Here is a 25,141-nt window from a genome sequence, read left to right as displayed (position 1 = left end):
TGTATGGGCCCCAACTAGAGTTGCCATGTGATTCAACTCTGCACCAACCAATCTGCACTTTCTGGTTACCCCAATGGATCTAGGGACTTCCTGAGAAGGAAGCTGAGAACTAGGGAAGCCAGGGTTCAAATCCCCACTTCCACTGACACACCTTGGGCGAGTCACTCCATTACCTCAGGTGCCAACTTAGATGATAAGCTCTCTTAGGCAGGGAGGTAGCTCACAGGACCCAAACCACCTTGCGCTGAGCCTTGAAAAAGTGAATAAGGAGCTGAAATTGATCCTTCATCAGCATTTTTTTAAAATGCCAGGTGCGGCAGGTAAAAAAGTGCTGGATATTTAGAGGTGATATCCACATACTGGCCGACGCTGAATATCCGGCAATCAGCATTGATTGGCACTGATATCCAGTTATTAGTGATATTCAAACCGCTAACCACATAGCCAACCGACCAACATTAGGGCAGCTAACCAGATATATCATCCAGCTCCGTTCAAGCTCCACCATGGACCAACCCGGCACTGTCCTGATAGAGCCGAGGTGGTCAGAGTGAAATTTCAACACCAACATGCAGCAGTCAGTACCAAATATCCACTCACCGGCAAATATCCAGCTGGCAGCATCCATTTTAAATATCGACCAACAAGTGTGTAAGTGCAATGAATGCAAACCAGAGCCTGCGTTGCCAGCAGAACTGGTGCAAGGCCGTAGCTAGCTGTGTGCAGCCAGTGCAGCCACCCAGAGCACAAGAAAAGATACAGAGAAGGGCGATGAAAAGTATCAAGAGGATGGGACGATTTCCCTATGAGGAAAGGCTAAAGCGGCTAGGGCTCTTCAGCTTGGAGAAAAGACGGGTGAGGGGAGATATGATAGAGGTCTATAAAATAATGAGTGGAGTGGAAGGGGTAGACATGAATCGTTTGTTTACTCTTTCAAAAAATACTAGGACTAGGGGGCATGCGATGAAGCTACAAAGTAGTAAGTTTAATACGAATCACAGAAAATGTTTCTTCACCAAACGTGTAATCTGGAATTCGTTGCCAGAGAATGTGGTAAAGGCAGTTAGCTTAGCGGGGTTTAAAAAAGGTCTGGATGGCTTCCTAAAGGGAAAGTCCACAGACCATTATTAAATTGACTTGAGGAAAATCCACTGCTTATTTCTGGGATAAGCAGCATAAAATGTATTGAACTTTTTCGAGATCTTGCCAGGTATTTGTGACCTGGATTGGCCACTGCTGGAAACAGAATGTTGGGCTTGATGGACCTTTGGTCTGTCCCAGTGTGGCAATACTTATGTACTTATATACTTAAGGAAGAAAGCCTGAATACCAAAACTGCACCCCGTCCATTGTCTTCCCTTGCTGATATTACATAAGTGGATGCAGTGGCGTAGCGAGGGCGGCTGCCCCCCGGGACGGTTCGCCGCTGCGCGCCCCCCCCTCGGTGCATCAACCCCCCCCCCTCGGCGCATCACCCAAGCCCCCCCCCCCACCGAGTGCATTCTTGCCTGCCGTGTGCACGCCGCTGGGGGGGGTGTCGGTTCCGCTGGTTCCCTGCTCCCTCTGCCCCGGAACAGGAAGTAACCTGTTCCGGGGCAGAGGGAGCAGGGAACCAACAGAGCCGACACCCCCCACCAGCAGCATGTACCCGGGGCAGACCGCCCCCACCTCCCCGCCCTTGCTACGCCACTGAGTGGATGGGGCAGGAGCACTTGGGGGCATGTACAAGACATGTTTGCGGCTTGCGACGCTCCTGAGCTAAAACTACATAATTTCAGCAGAAGCAACCGGCCTTCTGGTAAAGGCTCCCTTCCCTATGAACTGCTCACTTTCTGCTCAAATTGACAACTGAGTTTTCTAATAAATAATGGAATGTTATCTGCGTTTCCTTTAATGTTTATCTGCACAAAGGGATACCGGCGCAAACAATGCACTGTCTACAGCCCTGCAAATGCTGCAGCCCAAAGAATTCAATTAAGCCAAAATAATTAACACTTCTTAATACAGTAAATTACAGTTTACATCTGATCGACTGAAGTTCCATTCTTTCATCTTTACGTTTTATTAAAAGTATTATTTAAAAAAAAAAAAAGTTTTATTTCCACATGAAGTAAAAAAATAGGGGGGCTTAGTTTTTGCTGTTAAAATTATAACGGTCTTCTTTTCTAGGCAGTAAAGTGCTTAGGAGCCTTTGATTAAAATAACATTTTTAATGCTTTGAACAAGCATATCTCTCTTTACTTCGAAGGGATTATTTTCCATATTTCTTATGGAATAAAAGACCTCACTCTTCCCATCTTAGCAGGGAACGGCTCAGGATATCACTCAGCACCCACAGAGAATGTTACATATTATTACTGAGAGAGAGGAAGGAAAAAATAAAAGAAATTAAGTTGCCTGGGAGATTAGCTTTGCCTTTTATGAAACCGTATTTAGATTTCTTTGGATTCTGTTCTTTTTTCCCTCCCTTCCAACTTATCTAACGGCAGTGATCTTCAGCGCCTCGCTGGGAAAGATCTTTAATGTTAAATACAGCGTTCCATTCTTTTTGGTTAATTCAGAAATCCTCTCTGTTGAAACAGAGTCGATTCAGTCCAGCAAAGCCTTTCTCATCACTGGTTTCCGGGGACAAGGAACGCCAGTGGGTGCAAGGCCCAGGGCAAAATCAGTCGGGGGGGGGGGGGGGGGGGGAACCCCCCAGCTGAGACTGAAGAGTGTGGGGTGCAGGGCGTATCCAGGCCATGTGATATACTGGCTCAACTGCTCTCTTTGTCGCATGCAACAAAGCCATCCAGCACTCCCTGCTCTCCCTCCCCACACCTCTGAGCTCCAGCCGGTATACTTCCCTTTCCTCCCCTTCCAAACCCCAGTCAACTCCCTCCACCTGACCCACCAAGAAGACCTCAACCCCCATTACCTTCCCTCCTCCCGTCCCAAGACCTCGGCAATCACTCTCCCCTCTCATGCACCTATTGGGATGTTACTGCTCAGCGCTTCTGAATCTTGCATTTTTTGGTCCTTGAGGGTCAACGACACTTGCCGTCTCTTCCTCATGCAAGCCAGCAATGTTTTTGTAGTTTTTGATCCCTCCCTCCAACTCAACTGTTCATCAACCAACGTATAGGAATGCCCTCCCTTCCTCTGTGTAGGTAGATGCGAGCCGATAATTCTTCGCCAATTCTTGAAGGCTTTTCTTTTCGATACATTCCTTCACTAGATGTTGAAAGTGGTTATAGCCAAGATCTTTCTCCTCGCTGCTACTTTTTCAAAAATGTTCCTTTAACTCTTACAGGTTTGATAACATGAACATTTAATCATCTCTCTGACCTCACGTGCAACTTTCCTTTAAATTAGTCACCTTATTTTTTTGCCTGTACCCTACACTGTCAATTAAAATGTCCTACTACGTACTGTGTTGACATTGTAAGTAGCGTACTTCTATTGCTCATGTTTGATTTATTCTTACTGTACACCGCCTTGAGTGAATTCTTTCAAAAGGGCGGTAAACAAATCCTAATAAATAAATTCACTATACACTAACTTGTACTATTTATTACTTATGTAAGCCACATAGATCTGAATAATGGTGAGATAATATGGGATACGAGTATTAAATAAATAAATAACTTCACCTGCGTGGGCTGACGGATGCCTCCTGGCCTACCTCTTCCTCCTGCTGTGAGGAACTTTAAGCACAAGGCAAGGGTCAGTTGCCAGAATTCCACCACCCAAAGCCAATTTTTCTAAGCTGCTTTATACAGATTTAATGTCCTGTCCTTGCCCTGCTTGAATACCCAGTACTTTCTTCCACGGGCATGTGCGTTCCTCTATAAAGACATGACCAGGAAGGTTAAGGGACCAGCACTGACTATGGGTTGGGCAGAGCCAGGTAGGTACAGTGGGAGCTGCCCCCTCAATTTGGGTTAGCATAAGGATCCAGAAAAAGGAGGACAGATTGAGCCACTCTGGGTTTTACTTCCATTGCTTTCAATGGAAGCAAAACCCGAACTGGATCGATGTGTCCTCCTTTTTCTGGAGTCATATGGTAACCCTACCTCAATCCCCTCTTCATCCCATAACATCATCCCACACAAACATGGAGAAGCCCCTGTCCCTTCAACTCTCGGCGGCCATTTTGAATCGACGCCGAGGATCACCAACAGGAAGGATGCATGCAGGGCAGCGTTCCGGGCAGGAAAGAGGGGGCTCTTTTTCTGCCCCGAAGAGGTCACTAGACCACCAGGGCAGTAGAGTAAGGTAAGGGAAGGGGGGTGATTGGGGGGGGGGGCGACAGGGTATGTGACAGGGGGGAGGGGAAATATGACAGGGGGGGCGAGGGTGTGACAGGGGGTGGAGCGAGGGTGTGAAAGAGGGCGGGGCGGGACGGGGTGTGTGGTGGGGCGGGGCATGTGTCCTCCTTTTTGGGGGACAAAATATGGTAACCCTAGCCCTTTATTACATTTCTGCACTTTTGATGTCACTTGAACTGCATTGTGTTTTTCTGAAGATTGTATCCTTAGTTTTCTCACCTTGATCTTTCGGGAGAAAACAGTACAGAAACAAAATGAAATGAAATTTATCAATGCCGACAGTTTTGAAAACTGACTGAGGGCTTCTTCTTTCTACATCATAGTAACAATGATATTAATTATTCTGGGGCCAGAATTCTACAGTCTTCAAAAATCATTTCTAATCCTAAACTAAATTACGTTTATATTATAATCCCAAGAGAATGTTTTCAGTCAGATTAAAAAGGTAGGACAATAGCATTTTCAAGGAACATGGATTGCTCAGTTTTGAAATAACACATCTGTAGCCCAAGGCTTTCATTTTTGGAAGCAGGAAAAATACGCATGAAAAAAAATTTGTGCAAATTAAACTTTCTGGGGAAAGCACTGTGGGATTCACTCTTGGCCGCAAACATCCTACAGCGTCTTCTTCTGACGTGTGTGGTAAAGTGCGCTAGGCTTTTGCCCCCGATTCGGTGTGCGCCCTATGTAGCAAAGTGTTTTGCGCAGGAGCTAAACTGTGCACAAAATCTCCGGCAGACATTACTGCATAGCACGTTCACACCACATTAATGAAGCTGTCAGCTATTCTGTGCAGATGCAAAGAAATACGCAGAAGACGAGCAGGCCGACTGCAACAGCAGAGCTTTAACACAAGGTCTGAGGGGTAAAAGGTTAGCTCGTTCTTCCGTGATGGCATTAGCCAGGATTTCAATCCTGTTTCTCCCCTTAAATGTGATCATAAGGTCCTGAAACGTTTTCTGCCTGCCATGAAGAGAATAGTAAAAGAAAAAGGTAGCGCTGAAGAGAGGTGGACTGCAGAAAGAACAAGCTGCTAGTATTCTGTGCACAGAATAGCATTCCAGGATACGCAGGGATGTATGTGCATGCAAACTGACGGGTGCCGATACAATTTATTTGTATGAAAGACACTTTCTACCAGCACGGACACATGTGTGCATGCATTCAGCGTGCCCTCCAAGGTCAGCACACTTTTTTTTTTGCATCTTATCTATTTGTATGTTATTTGCTTGCAGCATTAGGGATCCAAGTGTTTGCTTTATGCTAGTGTTAGGAAAGTGTGTGCTGAGTTTTAGCGGATGGTGGTAATACAAGGTAACTGCACTGGTCCCTAGGTCCCTCTGCCAAATGATATTCCTTGTGCAAGCTGTAGGACTAGCTCCCCCAGCCAGTGACAATCCTAGGTCGGCTGCCACCCGGGGAGGATCGCTGATGTGCACCCCCCTCGGTGCAGCACGACCCCCCCCCCCCCTGGCGCATCAACCCCCCCCCCCCCCCCCCGGGTGCATCTTTAGCTGCGGGGAGCAGCCGTGCGGCTCTCGGCTCCGCTGGCTCGCTGCTCCCTCTGCACCGGAACAGGAAGTAACCTATTCTGGGGCAGAGGGAGCAGGGAACCAGCGGAGCCAACAGGCGAGCGGAACCCCCCCCCCCCCCCCCCAGTAGCATGCACCCGGGGCGGACCGCCCCCACCGCCCTGCCCTTGGTACGCCACTGCACCCACCTCGCCACACCTCGCCACACACACTCTCCTCACCCAGGCACAGGGTGCACTGTTTCACTACTGCAGGGTTTTTATACTTTTTATACAGGAGGTTTTTTTTTTTTACCTAGTTTTATCAAAATGCTCACATTTGGCCTTTTATGATTCTTTTCCAGTTTGACCTGGTTCACAGTACAGAACTGCAAAAATCGGTCAGGACAAAAAAAAAAACCAAACAATAAAATACAAGTGTCAGGGCAGAATTAATGTTCTGGTGGGCCCCCACTGTAATATGAAAATATCTTTAAACTCTCACAAATGGGCCTCACACGGTTCTGACCACAGAGAACCCCCCAGCAGAAGAGGCAGTAGCTAAGAAGCGCTACTTACCAGCACCTCCTGCCAACCAGAGGGCACAACAGACAGACCTCTGTAAGCAGTGGGGTTGCTAGCTGGCTCCAGATTCACCCAACAGACTTGATCCAGTCCTGGGTTCACCCTATTCCATGCAGAGACTTGTAGTCTTGCTTTTCTTAGGGAATCCAGTTTTGAAATCAGAACTACTAGTCCCTGCATGCAATGGGGTCAAATCTGGTCTGGATTAACCTTGTCAGGTGACTCTGGAGTCAGTTGGCAAACCTAGTACCCAGTGGCAGTGGCTCTGGCCCATCTTCATGCTTCTTTCTGGCAGCAGCTAAAGTCTGCCTTGGGAGCCACTGAATTAGCACATCAGAGAGAGAGAGAGAGCCCCTTCTAAACATTTGGGCCCTAGGCACGTGCCTAGTTTCCCTATGCATTAATCCTGTGCTGTCATGGAGGTACCTAAAAACAGCTGCCAGATTGTGGACAGCGGGGAAAACCCACTCTCACCTGCTCCTTTGTCTTTACACCGGACAATTACATCTGTGCTGACAGCCAGCTTTGAGGAAAAGATATCACAATCAGAAAAGATCCAGGTGTGGACCTTTTACCGTATAGTTAGGTGACCCATCAAAATGGAGTTCACATGACCAAAACCCAAATGAACTATTTCTTTCTAAGAATGAGAGTTCAGGCAGAGGCGAGAGCCAACTTGATGGGGTCCTCACACATTCTTTTCGTACATACCTACCATAAATCAAACACAGCCTGCCACATTCACTCCACAAAGGAATGAGTCCCTGGGGAGGGGAACGCTGACCTCCAGATACAGCGCTGGCCAGAGCCAAAAGCTGCCTGTCACTACGACCTGCCTCAGGTTCCACAGCAGGACGAATGTGTTTGCAGAATTTAATTCATTGCTAAGGCTCAGACGGGATTTTATTTCACAAGTTACAAATGACTATTATCCCAAAGCAAGTCACGTTGTAAACAATTGTAAGTACTGGAGGGGATCCACTACTCATTAGTTCACCATGACCAGCATCTGCTGTGCGAGGTTGGGTGGAACAGAGCTAAAGTATGCACAGGAAACTCGTACCCTGAAGGCACAGAAGTTGAAGTCCAAGAGCTGGTCCCCATCCCCACAAGTTTAACTTTGGGCTGGACTGTCTACAGGGTGGCCCTTGGCTAATCTGGAGACATGGGGGGAAGAAGGGAAAAAAATTCTGGAAGAGGGCGTCATAAGAGGGGGGGGGGAGGAGCAGAGGGAGGACATAAAAGGGGTGAGGAAGTGATCAGAGGACCCAGGGGACTAATTTATTTAAGTGAGCCACCTCCAGTCACAGGGGTTTGGGTTTTTTCGTACTGTTCCGTGGAGGCACCTTACCTGCCCTCTCTCTCCATTGGGATGGCTTTGGAGAGGAGGTTTGATTTCAGCTGGGGGGGGGGGGGGGAGGTGTTTAGGCCTGTTAACGGTGTGTCAAAGCGTGTGGACACCCAAGCTAGGGGTTTTTTGCTCATTGGGGTTGGGCGATTAATTTAAGGCTCCAAGAGCAGGCTGGTAGGAGGGTCAGGTGACCCGGCAAAGAGGGGCACGGAGATCCATGCCATATCCTCATGCCCTAGCTGCTAATGCAGCAAACGGTAGATTATACGTCACTATGGTAGCTCAGGTGCAAATCTTGTTTATGGATTATTGTTACAGTTATAATAGCTATCTTTAAAAAAAAAGCTGCATCTTATTTACTTTCAAATCAGTGTCTCACGAGTACTTTGCTGTAATGCTTTTGAGTTAACAGGTCAACGGGTACAAAGGTGGGAAGGGGGGAGGCGAATGGGATGGGGGGGGGAGAGAGGGAGTTGGAGCGCCAGGGAAACTAGTTCCAGATCCAAAAGTTACACGGTCCCAGCAAACTCATACCTGTCCCTCGGAACTACATGATACACTTATACCTTTTACACAGTTGACTTATATTCAGTGAATCCCCTAACCAGATGGTGCTCATAGACACTGCTATCGGTTGGCTAAGTGTAAAACATTTTGTTCTTTACCTGCCATGTTCTCTTGCTTCGGGCAAATTCCTTTTGTAGGCGTGAGAAGACGGTCGTCCTCGTCGGGCGTGACTTGGATCCCGATTTCCACCGGCTCCGACACTTTCCTGAGCTCGGGGCGCAAAGAGGGGGGAGGGCTGCTCTTATCCAGGCTCTTGTCATAGCTTGCGCCGCCGGTGCCACTGCACTGCTTCTTCTTGTGCTCAATAAAAACCAAGATGTCTCCCAGCGGGAAGTTCATCTGACACTGTCCGCAGGTGAGCAGGTCGGGTTCTGTCCTGCCGGCGGCGATGCCGAGGTGGCCCGGCTCTGGGATGGAGAGGTTCTCGTCCTCATCGCCGATTGTGGACCCCACAGGGTGGGTCTCTGCTTCAAATGAACGAGAAGGGAACAAAAGAAAAAGAGATTGGTTTCAACAGCCACAAAAATCTAAAGCCATCTCAACAATGCTGCTCAGATCAGACATTTGCCATCACTTTCTTCTGTATTTTCTTTGCAGATTTTAAAGTCTGAAAGCCAAGGCTATCAAAGACATCTATGGGGAGAAGAATGGTTGAAAGTGGAAATAACCCTCCACATAACAAGAGCCCTGCAAGGCTGTGAAAGCAAAAGGGAGGTGTTTAGCTGCATGGAATGCTTCAGCTCCTCTCTATGCTTCCAGGAAACATACTTAAAGCACAGCTTCCCACAATAAAACACCTGGGAAGATGAGCAATGAGAAAGGTCAAATGCTATGGGCCACAGAGGTCATCCTGGAGAGCACTTTGTTTTCTTAAGGTGTAGAATTCAGCTTTGTTTATGGATCAATTATATCAAAGGATCTGGATTTTTCCAGAACAAGGAAGTGGTGCGTGCTTGGGTGGGGGGGAAGAGGGTGAATGCCATCTCCATCAGATCAACAATACAGCCTGGGCTACCTGGAACCTTTTCCCTCCTAAAGGTCAATGTTGCCAAGTGCTTTGTGGCAGATGTGAGGGACAAGAGCTATGGTGGTGGTGGGAACAGAAGTAGTAAGAGTCAGCAGGGGTGGTAGAGATGAGATAGAGGGTGAAAGAAAGAGGGAGAGTGTGTGTAAGAAAGATGAAGATGTAGTGAAACAAGAAGAGAGGAAGGAAGAGAATGTAGAATGGGGAAAGGAGAGCAAACACGAGGAAGAGACCAGAACAGAAAAAAGGAGAATGGAGGGAAGACAGAGGTATTAAAGTATCTGCTCTGAAAGAAAGACAAAGAAAAGCGAAGAAAACAAACAGGAAAAGGAAGAACACCACAGAGAGCCCATTGTTCTGTGTTGTTTATATGAGAACTTTTAAACTTGTTTGTATACTGTATCGTGTAATGATTTTTTTTTTTTTTTTTTTTTACAGTTTTGAAGTCCTACAGAAAGTATAGTGGACAATCACGAATAAACCCAAATATGGAAGTTGTTGGTGACACCCTTTTATTGGACTAAGTCAGTACATTTGTCACTAGTCTTATTTCTATATGGCTAATCTGATGAACGTCTAAAAAGCAAGACAAAAAATGTGCAGTGAGTTAGAGGCATTATCTTCAATCTGATGGCTGACCCTTATTTCTACACATTCAAGTGGACAAACAGAGAAACTACAACACTTCTATTGTTAGCAAAGATATGGCACAATTTACCAGAATCTGACCGGTAGGTGTTAACTTTTCAAAATGATAGGGGGTGCTAAACACAACACACATTCCCCCAGATTCTATAGACAGTGCCGACATGTTGGTGCGAACCCAAGATGTGTGTGCAACTAAGCGGCGGTAGGGCTACCGCACATGTACCGTGTGCCAAATTGACACTACCGCCTGGTTAGCATGCCCACCCAGCGGTTAATTTTGAAATTGGCAAGCACTTTTTCCCACGGTAGAAAATATTTTCCTATTTTCTACCACAGGGGGCATTCCCGGCGGTAATCAGCAGCGTGGCCACATTGGTGCCCGCTGGATGAGAACCACGCATGTAGCACGCGAGTCCTTACCACTAGGTCAGGGGTAGGCAACTCAATTCCTCGAGAGCCGCAGGCAGGTCAGGTTTTCAGGATATCCACAATGAATATGCATGAACTTGATTTGCATACACTGCCGCCATGGTATGCAAATCTATCTCCTGCATATTCATTGTGGATATCCTGAAAACCTGACCTGCCTGCGGCTCTCGAGGACCGGAGTTGCCTACCCCTGCACTAGGTCAATGTGTGGCAGTAAGGGCTCAGGCAGTAAATAGCCGCATGCTAATTTTAATTCTAGTGGACGACCATTTACTGCCCCCAAAAGCCTTTGTTCCTAGCTGCGGTAAAAAAATGGCCCAGCGCACGCCAAAATCACACACCCACACTACCACAGGCCATTTTTTACCACAGCTTAGTAAAAGGACCCCTAAATTAGCTAACAAGTTATAAACTATGATTTAATAGACCTTAACAATCAGTTATCCAAGTTCATTGGACAGCCCAGAAAATGGTACCAGCATAAAAACTGAGTTTTTTTTTTATTTGTCTTTATTTGAGCCCCGCTGTTGAGGGCTGAAGTGGCACTCAAGGCTACCGCCTGGACACGGCAGCCGAGGCACAAGGCTGTCCACTCAGGAGAGCAGGACAAGGGGAGGGACCTAGCCACCCAGGTGTGACACCCCATGGGGTAAACAGGGCCCCACTGGACCCACACCTCCGAAGCAGAAGGAGTTTTAAACCAAGTACAGGGTCGGTGTTTTTTTTTCTTTTCTGTAAACAAAAACGCAAAGATATAGATCCCAAGAACCCCCTAGGGCTTACCAGACCAGACAGGCTGCACGTCTACCCTATGCTGGAGACAGAGAAATACTGGCTGGTTACGGTTCTGCACAGGTTACAAATATAGGGCCCCTTTTACTAAGCTGTGTAGGCGCCTACGTGCACGCCAAAATGGACTTACCAACTGACTACCGTGTGGCTCTTGCGGTAATTTCATTTTTGGCGCGCGTCCGCTACGCTCGTCTGAAAAATATTTTTTTATTTTCTGGTGCGTGTAGCGGACACGCGCCAAGTGGCATATGACATGCGTAGCTGCTTACCACCCAAATTGGGAACATTAATACACAACCTGAATACAAAACTTCCGGATATGCCCCCCACTAGTTGTCACATTCGAATTTGAAGCCACTGTGTGGCAAAGTCCCATGATAAGCCACGATAATTGCAAATCTTAACACACTATAGCAAAAGGACCCCAAAGGTAGGAGCATAAATCCTTTGAATATCGGGTTTCTAGTTATTAATAAGAGTATACTCACCGACTGTCTTTCATTATGGGAAAAACATGAAGAGATATGGTGATGTTTTGTTTAAATTCACATCTTTATTTTTTGATTTATTGCATTTTGATTTTAGCACACACATTTTACTAAGCCGAACAGGCGCCTACGCGAGCCCAACGCACGTCAATTTTGTGTTACCGCCCGGCTACCGCATGGCCCTTGCGGTAATTTCATTTTTGACGTGCGTCCAGTACGCGCCGGAAAATATTTTTCTTTTCTGGCGCGGGCGGTACTCTGACGGTAATCGGCATTGTACGCGCGTAGACCATTACCGTCTGGTTACCGCGTGAGATGGCCGGCGGTAAGGTCTCAGACCCCCAAATGGACACGCGGCAATTTTCATTTTGCTGCACGTCCATTTTCGGCAAAAATCTTAAAAAGGCATTTTTTACAGGTGCACTGAAAAATGATTCTGCGCACGCCCTAAACACACGTCTACATTACCACTGGCCATTTTTCAGTGCACCTTTGTGCCCCACTATCTGTAAATAACACGTGCAATTTGCAAACTATAGGCCAAAGTGAGCCATGTACAAATTTTGTCGTGGGTTTTTCTGTTTTGTCTTGAAAAGAAAGAAGCCTGCTTCAATGTGTTTCATTTCATTTCAAAACAAATGTGCAGCCCTAATTATTCATGAATTAACCTTTCCCTTCTGCCCACCCTGACCAAACCAGTGCAACCAAGCCATCACAAGAAAGGAAGTTCCAGGGCAGGGTGTGTGTTAACAGAGCAGGACAGGACAGGAGAACCTGAATTACACAGCTCCCAACATAAAAATTCCAAGCAATTGCTAATATCTTTCAAAATGGCCTAATTAAATACACACATACCGTAGACCAGTGTCTGCTAGGTACCAGAATGGCTAAAACAATGACCAAAGCTATTCTGATCAATGCACAAAATTTCCACCCACAAAGTTTGTTCGTCAGATTGTGAAAACGAAATTTGGAAGGTTAGCTGAACTTTTTTTTTTTGGTCTGTTTGTTTCCTGAACAATGATTAAGTGTTATTTAAGGTACAGATTTTGTAACTAATGAATACAGCTTGTAAAAAAAATAATAAAGGCGTTTGTTTTGCTGGGACAAGTCCTGGGGAGCTGAAGTAAAGCGTGCGTCCAGGCATATCCATGTGTAAGAAGACAGGGTGACCCAATGGCTGCAAAACAGCTCATTTCTGCTGGGAGAAAGACGCCACTTTGCAGTTAACACCGGTGTTTAGCTGTTAAAAGGCCTACTATCAGATGCTTCACACTTATGACTTATTGGCATGACTGTTTTTACACGTGTTGCCATATGGGGGGAGAAAACCCTTTCCAAAGGTGAATTAGAATTTTAGGGGTCCTTTTACGAAGCAGGATGTACAAAAGCGTCCTATGGTAAGATCCAAATCTGAACATGCTACCTACTCGCTAAAAAGTATTTTTACTTTTTTTTTCCTTAAATTTCCCTGCAAGTGTCAAATTTCATACCGTAATGAGAAATTTACCTTTTTTGATCCATCCCAATTGGAGTTGTTTATAACATCTAGGAAGACAGGTGGAGCGGTGACCCCACCTGTTGTTAATGTTTGATATAAATGTTTAAGTGTCCAGAATTCGTCTGGCCTACAAGTTGTACTGTAATATTTCCCTAACTTTTTTACTTCAACAATGTTTGTATATTTTTGAACTCCCCACTGTGGACTTATATCGGACTGGAAGAAATAATGCTTTAATAATTATATTTTCCTTTAAAAAATATTCTTTTTCTGTTTATCCGATTTTTCCTGTTGCAAGATATTATGCTTGTAAATATGTTAAAACTTAATAAATAAATAAATAAATTTAAAAAAAAGAAGTATTTTTACATTTTTTGAGGCGGAAGCGTGTCTAGGGGATTGGGAGTGAGCATTTCTGCACTAATCAGCAGCACATCTATATTACCACGTGCTAACTGATTAGTGCGGGATTACCGTGTGAGCCCTTACCGCCCACAAAATAGGTGTCAGGTGACAGGAAGTGCTTACCCGCTCATTTTTTTTTTAATGGCTGTGTGCTAATGGCAACAATAGAGCATGATTCGAAAATAAACTCAGGGTTCAACCACTGTACAAATTCAAATGATTAAAAAGTCATAACAGGGTAAAATCACAACTTTCCAGCAAACAAAAGAAAGACCTGTACAACCTTACTCCACCAGAAAGAGCAGCCGTCAGCAACCTACAAAACAGCCAACGCATTATCATCAAACCCGCAGACAAAGGGGGCTCAGTGGTGATTATGGACACACAAAAATACATCAAAGAAGGACACAGACAGCTCTCAGACAAAACATACTACAGGAAACTAACTGAAGACCCCTCACAGGACTATACGGAACAACTGAAAGACCTTATCAGAACATTTCCTAAACAAAGTACAGCCACATCTGAAGAAACTCATACCAAACCAGCCCTCTGTGGGCACATTCTACATGCTACCCAAAATCCACAAACCTGGAAACTCTGGCAGACCAATCATATCGGGTATTGGCACACTCGCGGAGGAAATATCTGGACTTATAGAGGGAATTCTGAAACCTAAGGTGCACAAGACAAACAAGCTTCATTCAAGACACCACAGACTTTCTGAATAAATTGAAAAATATCAAGCAATTACCACCGGGTACCCTTCTGGTCACGATGGATGTAGAATCACTATACAGCAACATTCCCCATGCGGATGGCATAGCTGCATGTGAGAAGCTCCTAAAAACATCCACACTGGACCATCCATACTCACCAGAAACTATAATGCAAAATTAATCAAATTTATTCTTACTCACAACTATTCCCGCTTTAACAATGATATCTACCTACAAATCATGGGCACTGCGATGGGCACCAGGGCAACACCCCAATATGCTAACCTCTTTATGGATGAACTGGAAGAGACATTTCTGAATACACAGCAGACCACACCCCTAAAATACTACCGGTATATTGACGACATTTTTATGATTTGGACCGAGGGGGAAGAAACTCTAAAACAATTTTACAGTTCTTTCAATACAATCCTACAATCAGATTCAAAATTGACTACTCCCCAGAAAAAAAGTCAATTTTTTGGACACCACAGTTTCAATCAGTAATGGCTACATACAAACATCCATATACTGTATAGGAAACCCACAGATAAATGCAGCTACCACAACTCCAGCTTCCACCCTTCACATACAAAAAATTCCATTATCCACAGCCAAGCCACAAGATACCACCGTACCGTATCTGCTCTGACCCAGGGGACAGAGATAGGTACCTCAAAATCCTGACTGCATCCTTTGAACAGAAAGGCTACAACCCAAAACTTATCTCCAAGAATATTGCCTCCTCCCTCAAAACGCCCAGGGAAAATCTGTAACAGTACAAAGAAAAAAAAGCCACAGACAGAAGAATCCCCCTTATAGTGACATACAACCCAGAGCTGGAAAAACTGAGGAAAATCAAAAGAGACCTCCATCCCCACCAGTGCTGGCCTTCCGACAGCCACCCAATTTAAAACACAAGCTAGTGAGAAGCAAGCTCTCAACAGAGACCCAACAAGAAGAGAATGGCACACATCCTTGCAATATATCCAGCTGCAAACTATGCCAAAACATTTCACATGACCCCACAGTCATTCACAAAGGAAAAATATTCAACATAAAGGAATCCTTCACATGCTCATCTTCCAATGTAGTATATGTCATCCAGTGTAAAAAATGTGATGAAGGGTGCTATATTGGAGAAACAAGCCAGATGCTAAAAAAGAGATTTAATTTACATAGACACCATATGAAAAATGCCAGTGCCAACCTGGATGTTACCTCTGTGGGGACAGCACTTCACAAAACCAGAACACTGTACTAATGATTTTACAGTGAGAATACTTAAAGGAAACTTTAAAACAAGACAGGAACGCAAGACCTTTGAAGTCAAAATGATTAAATATTTTGACACCCACCAGACAGGACTTAACAAAGATCTGGGTTTTCTAGCCCATTATAAACCATGAAATTTCACTGCTTTGTCACCCTCTGATCACCATGCATATCTCCCTGTCCCCCATCCTCTCAGCCCTCTCTGTTTCTCACCTAGCCCACCCCTCCCTCATCCTTTCAGATTGTCACTGAAATACTTTGATGTTTCACTTATATATGCCATTACTTATCACAATTTGCTTATTTCTGATCTGACGAAGAAGGGCTACCTTCGAAAGCTAATGAAAAAATGTATTAAGTTAGTCCAATAAAAAAGGTATCATCTTATTTTCTTTTCTATGTTTTATTTTATTCTATTTCTATTGACTGGCTTTAGAAGTGGACTAACACGGCTACAACACCTCTCTATTCAAATAATAGAAAATCAGCTATTTTTCTGCTGCAGTAAAAATGGCCTTAACACATGGGATAGACCTGAATTAAGATGATTCTTTACCGCAGCTTAGTAAAAGGGACCCTTACTGAGGGAAACTGGGGCTTTGAAGATAAAGTTAAAAATTATCTCCCATAAGTACATAAGTATTGCCATACTGGGAAAGACCAAAGGTCCACTGAGCCCAGCATCCTGTTTCCAACACTGGCCAATCCAGGTCACAAATACCTGGTAAGATCCCAAAAATATACAAAACATTTTATACTGCTTATTCCAGAAATAGTGGATTTTCCCCAAGTCCATTTAATAACGGTCTATGGCTTTTCCTTTAGGAAGCCGTCCAAACCTTTTTAAAACTCCGCTAAGCTAAGTGCCTTTACCACATTCTCTGGCAACGAATTCCAGAGTTTAATTACACGTTGAGTGAAGAAAACTTTTCTCCGTTTCAAATTTACTACATGGTAGCTTCATCGCATGTCCCCTAGTCCTAATATTTTTGGAAAGTGTGAACAGACGCTTCACATCTACCCGTTTAACTCCACTCATTATTTTATAGACCTCTATCATATCTCCCCTCAGCCGCCTTTTCTCCAAGCTGAAGAGCCCTAGCTGCTTTAACCTTTCCTCATCTAGGTTTAAAAGTACACCTTATTGAACACCACAGGTATTTCTACCCATGGTCACAGAGCAGGTCTCAGTTGGGGGGAGGGGAGCACAGAGAGGAGCACTGAGGCTCCTAGCAAGCCTCCCCCCTCTTGAGATTTTGATAATTAAAAGTTATTTACTTAAAGAAATGGGCTACTTGAAATTGTCCACCGTCCCTGTGGGTAAAAGCATAGGCTGCTCTTTCTTTGGTTTGTGTAACTGTCTCTGGACTATTGCTTTGCTTTGACAACAACCGTTCATCGTTACCCCATGCAAAGCTGACGTCCTAGGCAACTGCCTAGGTTTCAGTAATGGCTAGGCCGGCCCTGGAGAGAAGAGTTTGGAACACACACACGTTTGCTTATGTTTATTTCAAGATAATGTACTTTGTTTTGCCCGGAAAAATTACCTGTAAGCGGAAGGTGGTTCAACTGTCTTGACAGTCATTTTTCTTTAGACTATGGTGAATGCAAAAGCATGTGTGTGTTTCAGCTTTCATTACTGCTGCATACTCCGTGGTTTAAAATTACCTGCCTGTTTTGCTATACTGTGGTAAGATTCATTATTGAAATAGACAGGGGGGAAACCACTGCTTGCCCTGGGGATTGCTAGTACGGAATCTTGTTACTTTTTGGGATTCCAGAACCCTGCTACTCTTTGGGATTCTGTACGGAATGTTGCTACTCTTTGGGATTCTGCCAGGTTTATGTGACCTGGATTGGCCACTGCTGGAAGCAGGATATTGGACTAGATAGACCATCAGTATGGCTATTCTTTAATTTTTATTGTCTCCACTGTGATCACAATAAAAAAAGGGGGAAAATTTTGCAAAAGAGCAATCAAGATACATTTACAGGGTACAGCCAGGATTCTACCAAGGACAATCCATACTGTCCCTGGTCAGACTATGTTTCTACCCTGGTGACCGGACACAGCACCTCTTGCAGCTGTAGTTCCTGTTTCTCAGGATTATACCAAGTTTAACTCTTTTGTGGATAGTAGTCTTTGGTTTCCTCAGCCTAGTGCATGAAAGGAAGAGAAAAATCAAAGGAGATATTTGTGTGCTTCCATTTCTATGAATTAGAGAATGAGAAATACACAGCTTAACCCGACACCATGCAAGAGCCTCTAGCTGTACATTTGAAACTGAGCGTTCCTTGTGTTCTCACATATAAATAGAGACAAGCAGATCAATAAAGAGATACTGGAGAAACACAGGCTGAAAACTGTGAACTTCTGCAGAAAGGTCTTTTATTATAGGTAAGAAACAGAGCACTAAAATCCTCTGGGACTGTCTGTCTCCCCTGGTGTCCAGATTTTAAGCAGGAGTTAAAGTGTGTATGCGCCCAGGATCTCAGGCACCCAGCTTCTCCCTCTTTCTCTCAGGACGTTTGGATGTTTCCTTCTTGAACCTCAAGACATCTCTCACCCTATCCTGAGCCTCAGGATACCCAGCTCAGGTTCCCTACCCTCCTGGTATCTCAGAACACCAACCTGCACGTTTCTCCCATCATAAGACCTCAGAGTACCTGGTTCTGAGTCTCTCTTCCCTCCTGGATTCTCATAGCACATTTTGCAATCTCTCTTCCCATCCCTGGTCTTCAGGATCTCTTGATGCTGAAATGGAATGGTAAGCTCAAGGAGGTCCCTTCCATAAGAACATAAGTGTTGCCATACTGGGACAGACTGAAGGTCCATCAAGCCCAGTATCCTGTTTCCAACAGTGGCCAACCCTGGTCACAAGTTCCTGGCAGGATCCCAGACTAAAACAGATTTCATGCTGCTTATCCTAAAAATCAGCAATGGATTTTCCCAAGTCCATCTTAATAATGGCTTATGGACTTTTTTTCTTTTACGAAACTATCCAAACCTTTTTTTAAACCCTGCTGAGCTAACTACTTTTACAACACTCTCTAGAAACGAATTCCAGAATTTAATTACATATTGAGTGACGAATGCCATTATCTGTCAAACCAGCATAATCCAGCACCTAACACTGACCCCCAAGGTTAGGACGGGGTCCACTGATTTGGGAGAAGAATGCCTGCCCAAACCTTCAGGTTTACCACTGCCTGGAGGGGGCTTCTGTGGCAAGGCTGAGAAGCTGCAGTACACCTGAAATGCCTGATGCTGTAGCTGACCCAAAGGCACTGTGTCTGGAGATCACAGGAGGAAGTGATGCCTGAGTATCCCATGAAGACTGCTAGACTAGTGTCCGAGGTTTCCACAGTCTCCTTCCATTATCAGCCACAGGAGAGGGGGGATTTCAACTTGCCACCATAGTGAGGGACAGTCCTGGAGCGGGGATAAGTCCCAGATTTACATCTTTTATTAGAGAACTTTTTAAGACTATTTTAAGAACCCCTCTCAAAAAGCCTGCTCACGTAACTCTGAAGCGCCTATATTGACGGAACAAACTATTTCTCGTCTTTTGAAAGTTTGTGTGGATACTCGGGCTTTAATTCGGTCTCAGTCAAATGCAGAGCTCAAGAACAGCGGTTAGAGAAGAAGTTCAGTTCAGTTACATCAGTCCAAGCTAGACTAGTGTAGGATAAATTGGCTACTCATAGGAAATTGAAGACAACTGGTTATCAGTTGCAGACCCCTAATTTCCCTATTATTACTGGTGGAGTCGTTAAAGACTATATGCAGAACGTCCTGGAAATTCAGGATGAAAGTACTACCTCTGCTTTATAAGGCTTTTTATCTCCCCTTTGGGAAGAGAACTGTTGGATCTGGGGAGGCTTCTACTGATATGAACAGTTATAACTAAGTTATTGGAAGATTCCAGTGGAGAAGAGAACGGCATAGCCAACCACCATGGTGGTATCATTTGTTTTCCCTACCGATGAAGATCATGTATTGATGCCGCTTTTCAGAGGAGATACATACTGTTTCCCGGTCAAAACAATTTGGATTTTTCTGGACCTCTGCAAAGAATCTCAGGAGAGGAGGAAGACATTTATTACGATATGTCAAGAAATTTTGTCTGTCGGTGCATCTTTCTTAAGTTTTCTTTTAAATGTCTGATTACATATGTTGATATGAATTATGTCTTTTATGGACCTTTACAATTACATACTTTTTGATTTTGGACTTTCCTTTCAAGACAATCCGGGCTCACCCAGCTGCAGGACAGAGGTTGAGATCCAGGATGTTCTCCATTACGGCGCTTACTTGGTGGAATACTCTACCTCTAGAGAAATCAAGCTGGAAAATGATGAGAAACAATTTTAAAAGAAATCTAAAATACGGCTCTTGTCAGATTAAGTTACCCATTAGGAGTTATTGGGGCACTACCTGGAGAATTCAGGATGGAAAATAAACGAGAGTAGTTAAAAAAAAATTAAAACGTGGCTTTCTTTAGGATTACGTGACCTGTTCAGGGCCATTAGGGTGCTGAATTAATGTTTTAAATGTATTAATTTGTGTGTTGAGATGTTGTATGTTGATTATATAATGAATGTTTGCATGTAAACCGCTTGGAACAAGCACTTTGTATTGGTATAAGCAGTATATAAGAATTGTAATAAAGATAAAGATCGATGGGTTCTGGGGGCTGTATCAGATATAGGGCTCTCTTGTTTATTAAATTGGATGGGTGAGTTTTCATTGCTATTTGCTCACTGCCTGCCTCCCAGGCTTTCTGTTCTTAGATCTTTCCAATAGAGGAATGGATTTTTTTTTTTCTTAGTTGATTTTTATGCCTTTTTCTTTTCTTTTTCTTTTTAAGTCTTAGTATTTTTTAGCTGTAATTATGTCGCTTGACATCTAGATCAAGACATTCTTGGTTATAAAATTTTAAATTTGCATAAATTTTAAAAACAATGGTACTAAGTCGGCATTTTTATTTACTTGGCCACATACTGAGCTTTGTGAGTTAAAAGCTACTTTATGAGCGAAAAGGTCCAACGGAATCTTGTCCAGTTAGTCACTATCCTCTCTCGCCTGTCTAAATGAAGTGAAACAAAGACCTAAGATCCTACTCTGAGTCCTGGCCATCTGCATGGATCCTTTTCTAATTCAGAGTGCAATAGTTTTGCTCAGCACTGTATTACCAGTTAAAGGCAGCCTTTTACTAAACTACATCTCCCACCTAATTTCCCTATACTTTTCCCTTGTCCCATCCCCCTCCCGCCCCCTCTACCCCTCCTCCAATGCTCATCTACCCCTTGCTCATACCTCTCCTACTCCCCCTTCACCTTTCCCCATCTTTACCTACCTATCTCTTTTATTATTCTGCTATAATTAACCTATAATTTCTCTATCAATACTCTGTAATCCATATTGTTACATAAGCCGCACTGAACCTGCTTTGAGTGGGAAAGCGCGGGGTACAAATGTAATAATAACTAAATAACTAAATAAATGTTAAGTGCTTATCCCCTGGATTCTATAAAGTGTGACTTAAGTTGCACAAGCTTACAAGCCAATCAGCATCAATAATTACCAATTAACAAGCAATTATTGATACTACTCGGCATCAAAAAGAATTTACATGCATAACTGTCTAACCGTATTCCGTAAAGTGATGCACATAAATTGAAGAAGGGGTGTGGCCGTGGGCTTGGAATGGACGGGTCATGGGCATTTCTAAAACCTACGTGCGTTGTTATAGAATACACCTGGTCCGTGCCTAATTTAGGCATCAGCATTACTGCCCGCGACTAAATTTAGTTGCGTGGACAGACACTAGGCGTATTCCATAAACCGCACCTAAACTTAGGCGTACTTTATAGAATACACCTATGCATATTTTTTTTCAGCGACGATATTTTAGGCGTGATACATAGAATCTAGCCGTTAGCACGTGGTTTACTGTACAGAAACTGCTAGCACATAACTGCGCTAAGGAGTTTTGTAGGTTTTTTGCAGTTAATGTGAGGGGAAGTGTCATCGGTGGAAAATGGGCATGGAAGGTGTTTTTTGGTTTGCAGCTACTATTGGGGGCTAGGCACGGGGGAAGCCACTGCTTGCCCTGGGATCAGTAGAATGGAATCTTGCTAACTCTTTGGGATTCTGCCAGGATTGGCCACTGTTGAAAGCAGGCTACTAGGCTGGATAGACCATCGGTCTGAACCAGTCTGGCTATTCTTTTGTTATGTTCTTATATGCAATGTACTAAAGTCCTGCATTAAGCTGTGGTGACTGCAAATCTTATCACAGTTTAGTAAAAAGGCCCCAAAGATTCTTAAAACAAGCATTCATATTTTTTTTGCAAGTAGAACCCAATAACTGCTGCACGTGGGCATGCGTGTTTGTGAAATTTCATTTCAATGCAGCTCGCTCATAGAAAGAGAGTTATCATAGGACCATATTTTCACCCAGCCATATTACTTCCTTTCCTGGGGACCTCATATCTACTATCAGTGTAAGAAATTGAGCTCTTATTACAAGCGGACTGGGGCTGATTCTAGCTTACCCTGTTCTCAAAAGCAGCATTACATGATAACCAATTTTTTCCACTGATTTTGTAAGATTACTGACACCTTGGACGCTTGTTATTCAGGGGCCCTTTTACTAAAGGGTTGGCGCGCAGTCAACAGGCTTGCCGTGCGCCAATCCGGAACTACACCCGGGCTACCGCAGGAGTCCGTTGGTAGATCCCACCCACAGCGTGCCATTTCTGGCGCTACAAAAATATTTCTATTTTTGTAGCGCTAGTGCTTACCCGGCGGTACCTGGGCACTGCCACACGCTGCCCAGTTACCGCTGGAACCCTTACCGTCACCTCAGTGGGTGGCGGTAAGTGCTCCTCCCCCCCCCAAATGGAAGCGCAGCAAGTGGTTCACTTACTGCACGGCCATTTCTTTTCCAGCAAAAACGACAGCCTTTTACCCGCTGTGGTAAAAGGGGGCCTCAGCACGCATCAAAAACACGCATTGATGCTAGCGCAGGCCCCCTTTCACCGCAGCCTGGTAAAAGGACCCCTCAGTAAGCACAGTGCGTGACATACAGAAAAGTTTGATATCATGATAAAAATGAGGCAGATAAGAGCTGACCCCCGAATTCTATATATGGTGCTCAGCATTGCATGCACTAATTTGGGTGTGCGCCTAATTTACGTGTGCAATTTAATTACATAATGAGCCAATTAGCACTGATCATTCGGCCCTAATAATCAAGTATCAGTGCTAATTGGGATTAATTGAAATTTACACGCGCATATTTACACACCGGGATCCGCATGTACGTTTTACTCGCGGCTCCAAAATAAGGGCATGGCCATGGGAGGATCAGGGAAATCTGCATCTGATTTAGGCAAGAGGATTTGCTCCAGAGTTTAGCTGGTGTAAGATCTCACGCTTAAAAGTTAGGCGCGAGTTCCGACACTAAGCGCTATTCTATATAGAGTGCCTAAATTTGAGTGCCATTTATAGAATAGCTTTTAGCGTACTTTTTTTCGGCGCTGATTTTTTTTGGCGTCATTTATACAATTTGGTCCTGAATGAGCAAATGTTAACCCTTCTTGATGCCCCTTAAAAAAATATATATTGAGAAAACTGTTAAACATAAGGGAAATATAGTTGCCTCCTGTTTTCGATGGATATTTGTTTCTATATCTCATACTTTGATAAAAGAAATACCGGACAGACTGGGACAGAGAAGGGAGAAAGCAACACAACAGACAGCAGCGACACATGCAGAGATGGAACGAGAAAGATCCAGAGATGGATAGGCAAGGATGGAAAAGAGAGGCGGGCATGGATGTAGAAATGGAGAGGAGAAACAGATTTCATAGAAAAATCTACCCCTTCCCTTATGACAGGTAGATAATCAGGCACTGGCCACAGGAAACGGTTAATTACAATTTTTTTTTCTTACAAGACTTTTGAAGATAATAATACGTTATTACTTTACCAATATATTTTAGGAAAAGATGCTTCACCAGAGTAAAAATACGCTCAGAACCCTACCCCGAACAGTGCTGCCGGGGAGACACTGGATTTCAGCGAACAGTTTGTTGAATCGTTAATAAAGATACTTATTTACTGCTAAACTTCCCCTTCGTGACCTAGCATCAAGGCATCATGCTTATAATGAAAAGCTTTCATCGTTACTTATCAATTACAAGGGCATCATTTTGGGGAGGAGGGAGAAAAGTCCGGCAGTTTTGTTAAGGGAAAAAACGAATAAGCCGCTGCCCATGGGTGCCCATCCCGTCCAACCCTACCAGAGGGAGGAGAAAGGCTAAAACATAAACAGTGAAATTAATCCAGCAGCTATGCGGAGGTAGCCTGATACAAGCAAGGTGTACGGGATCAAAAGCAGCCAGCCTTACAGGGCATCCTCCGGAGAACAAAGTTTTCCTGATTAATAAACCCACCTCTCTAATTGCAAAGGTTCTGTTCTGTCAAATGGAAAACTCTTTGCCCCATGGCCTGCTAATATTTTCCCCTTTAACCTATTACACACGATGATTTCTTTCTACAAAAGAAAAATTTTGAGTTGGCTTTGCAGCTACCAAACAAAAACAAAGCGAACAAGACCCACATGCCATTAACCCAAGACTCCACAATCATTATTTTTGTAAAGCGTTTACTACTTATTTATTTAAATTCTGCATGTGTTGTCTAATTCAGATTACAGCCTTAAAGAAATGCTGATCGAATCTGCAGTCCTAATTATGCATTTTAGAGTGCTTATACGATATATATATATATTTTTTGGTGGGGACCATATGCCTGCAAAGATATACCCCCTCCTAGCGTCTGGTAATTTTTACATCACCAAATAAGGGCTCGGGCTCTTTCCACATTTGTATGTTTCTTTATTTATTGGGATTTAGCTCACATCCTTTTCAGCAGTAGCTCAAGTTATTGCATTCAGGTATTTCCCTGTCTCTGGTCCTTTTACTAAGCTGTGGCAAAACCTGGCCTTAGCGCACCCTTGCATAGGATTTTTCCACGAGGCCATGTTTACTGCAGGGAAGGTTGCATTAACACACGGGCATTAAAAACAATTAGCACGTGCGCCCTTGTCTCTACACATTTTGTAGATGGTAAAAGGCTTATGTTATTCCTGTGCTAATCGGTTAACACACGGTAACGTAGCTGCGCTAAGGATCCTTTTACTAAGCGGTGGTAAGCCTACTGCGGTCGTGCCATGTGCTCAATCTGGAGCTACCGCCAGTCCAATGCGGGCACCCGCGGTAGTTCCACCCCCAGTGCACAGCATTTTTGACAGTAGCAGGAATGGTCAAAAATATTTCCACAGGAGGTACCCGGCAGTAATTGGGCAGCGCCACATGCTGCCCGTTTACCGCTGGGTTAGCGTGGGAGCCCTTACCGCCACCTCAATGGGTGGTGGTAAGTGCTCCTCCCCGCACAGCCACACAGTAAGAGCAATCTTACCGCACGGCCGTGTCTTTTTTCGGCCTTTTTACCCGCTACGGTAAA

The 25,141-nt window shown here is 44.3% G+C and overlaps 1 protein-coding gene across 1 annotated transcript in view; it reads right to left on the bottom strand.

The window, feature by feature from the left end:
• BCL11B (BAF chromatin remodeling complex subunit BCL11B) overlaps positions 1-25,141 on the bottom strand; it is a 265,988-nt gene that overhangs the window by 226,540 nt on the left and 14,307 nt on the right. The window contains exon 2 of the mRNA XM_030215369.1: positions 8,422-8,787. Within this exon, the coding sequence (XP_030071229.1) occupies positions 8,422-8,787 (366 nt within the window). The remainder of the gene's footprint in view (positions 1-8,421; positions 8,788-25,141) is intronic.

This window comes from Microcaecilia unicolor, chromosome 9, assembly GCF_901765095.1.
Source record: "Microcaecilia unicolor chromosome 9, aMicUni1.1, whole genome shotgun sequence".
NCBI classification, from domain to species: domain Eukaryota; kingdom Metazoa; phylum Chordata; class Amphibia; order Gymnophiona; family Siphonopidae; genus Microcaecilia; species Microcaecilia unicolor.
The sequence above is the reverse complement of the archived record's forward strand: the minus strand, read 5'-3'. Positions and strand labels throughout refer to the sequence as shown.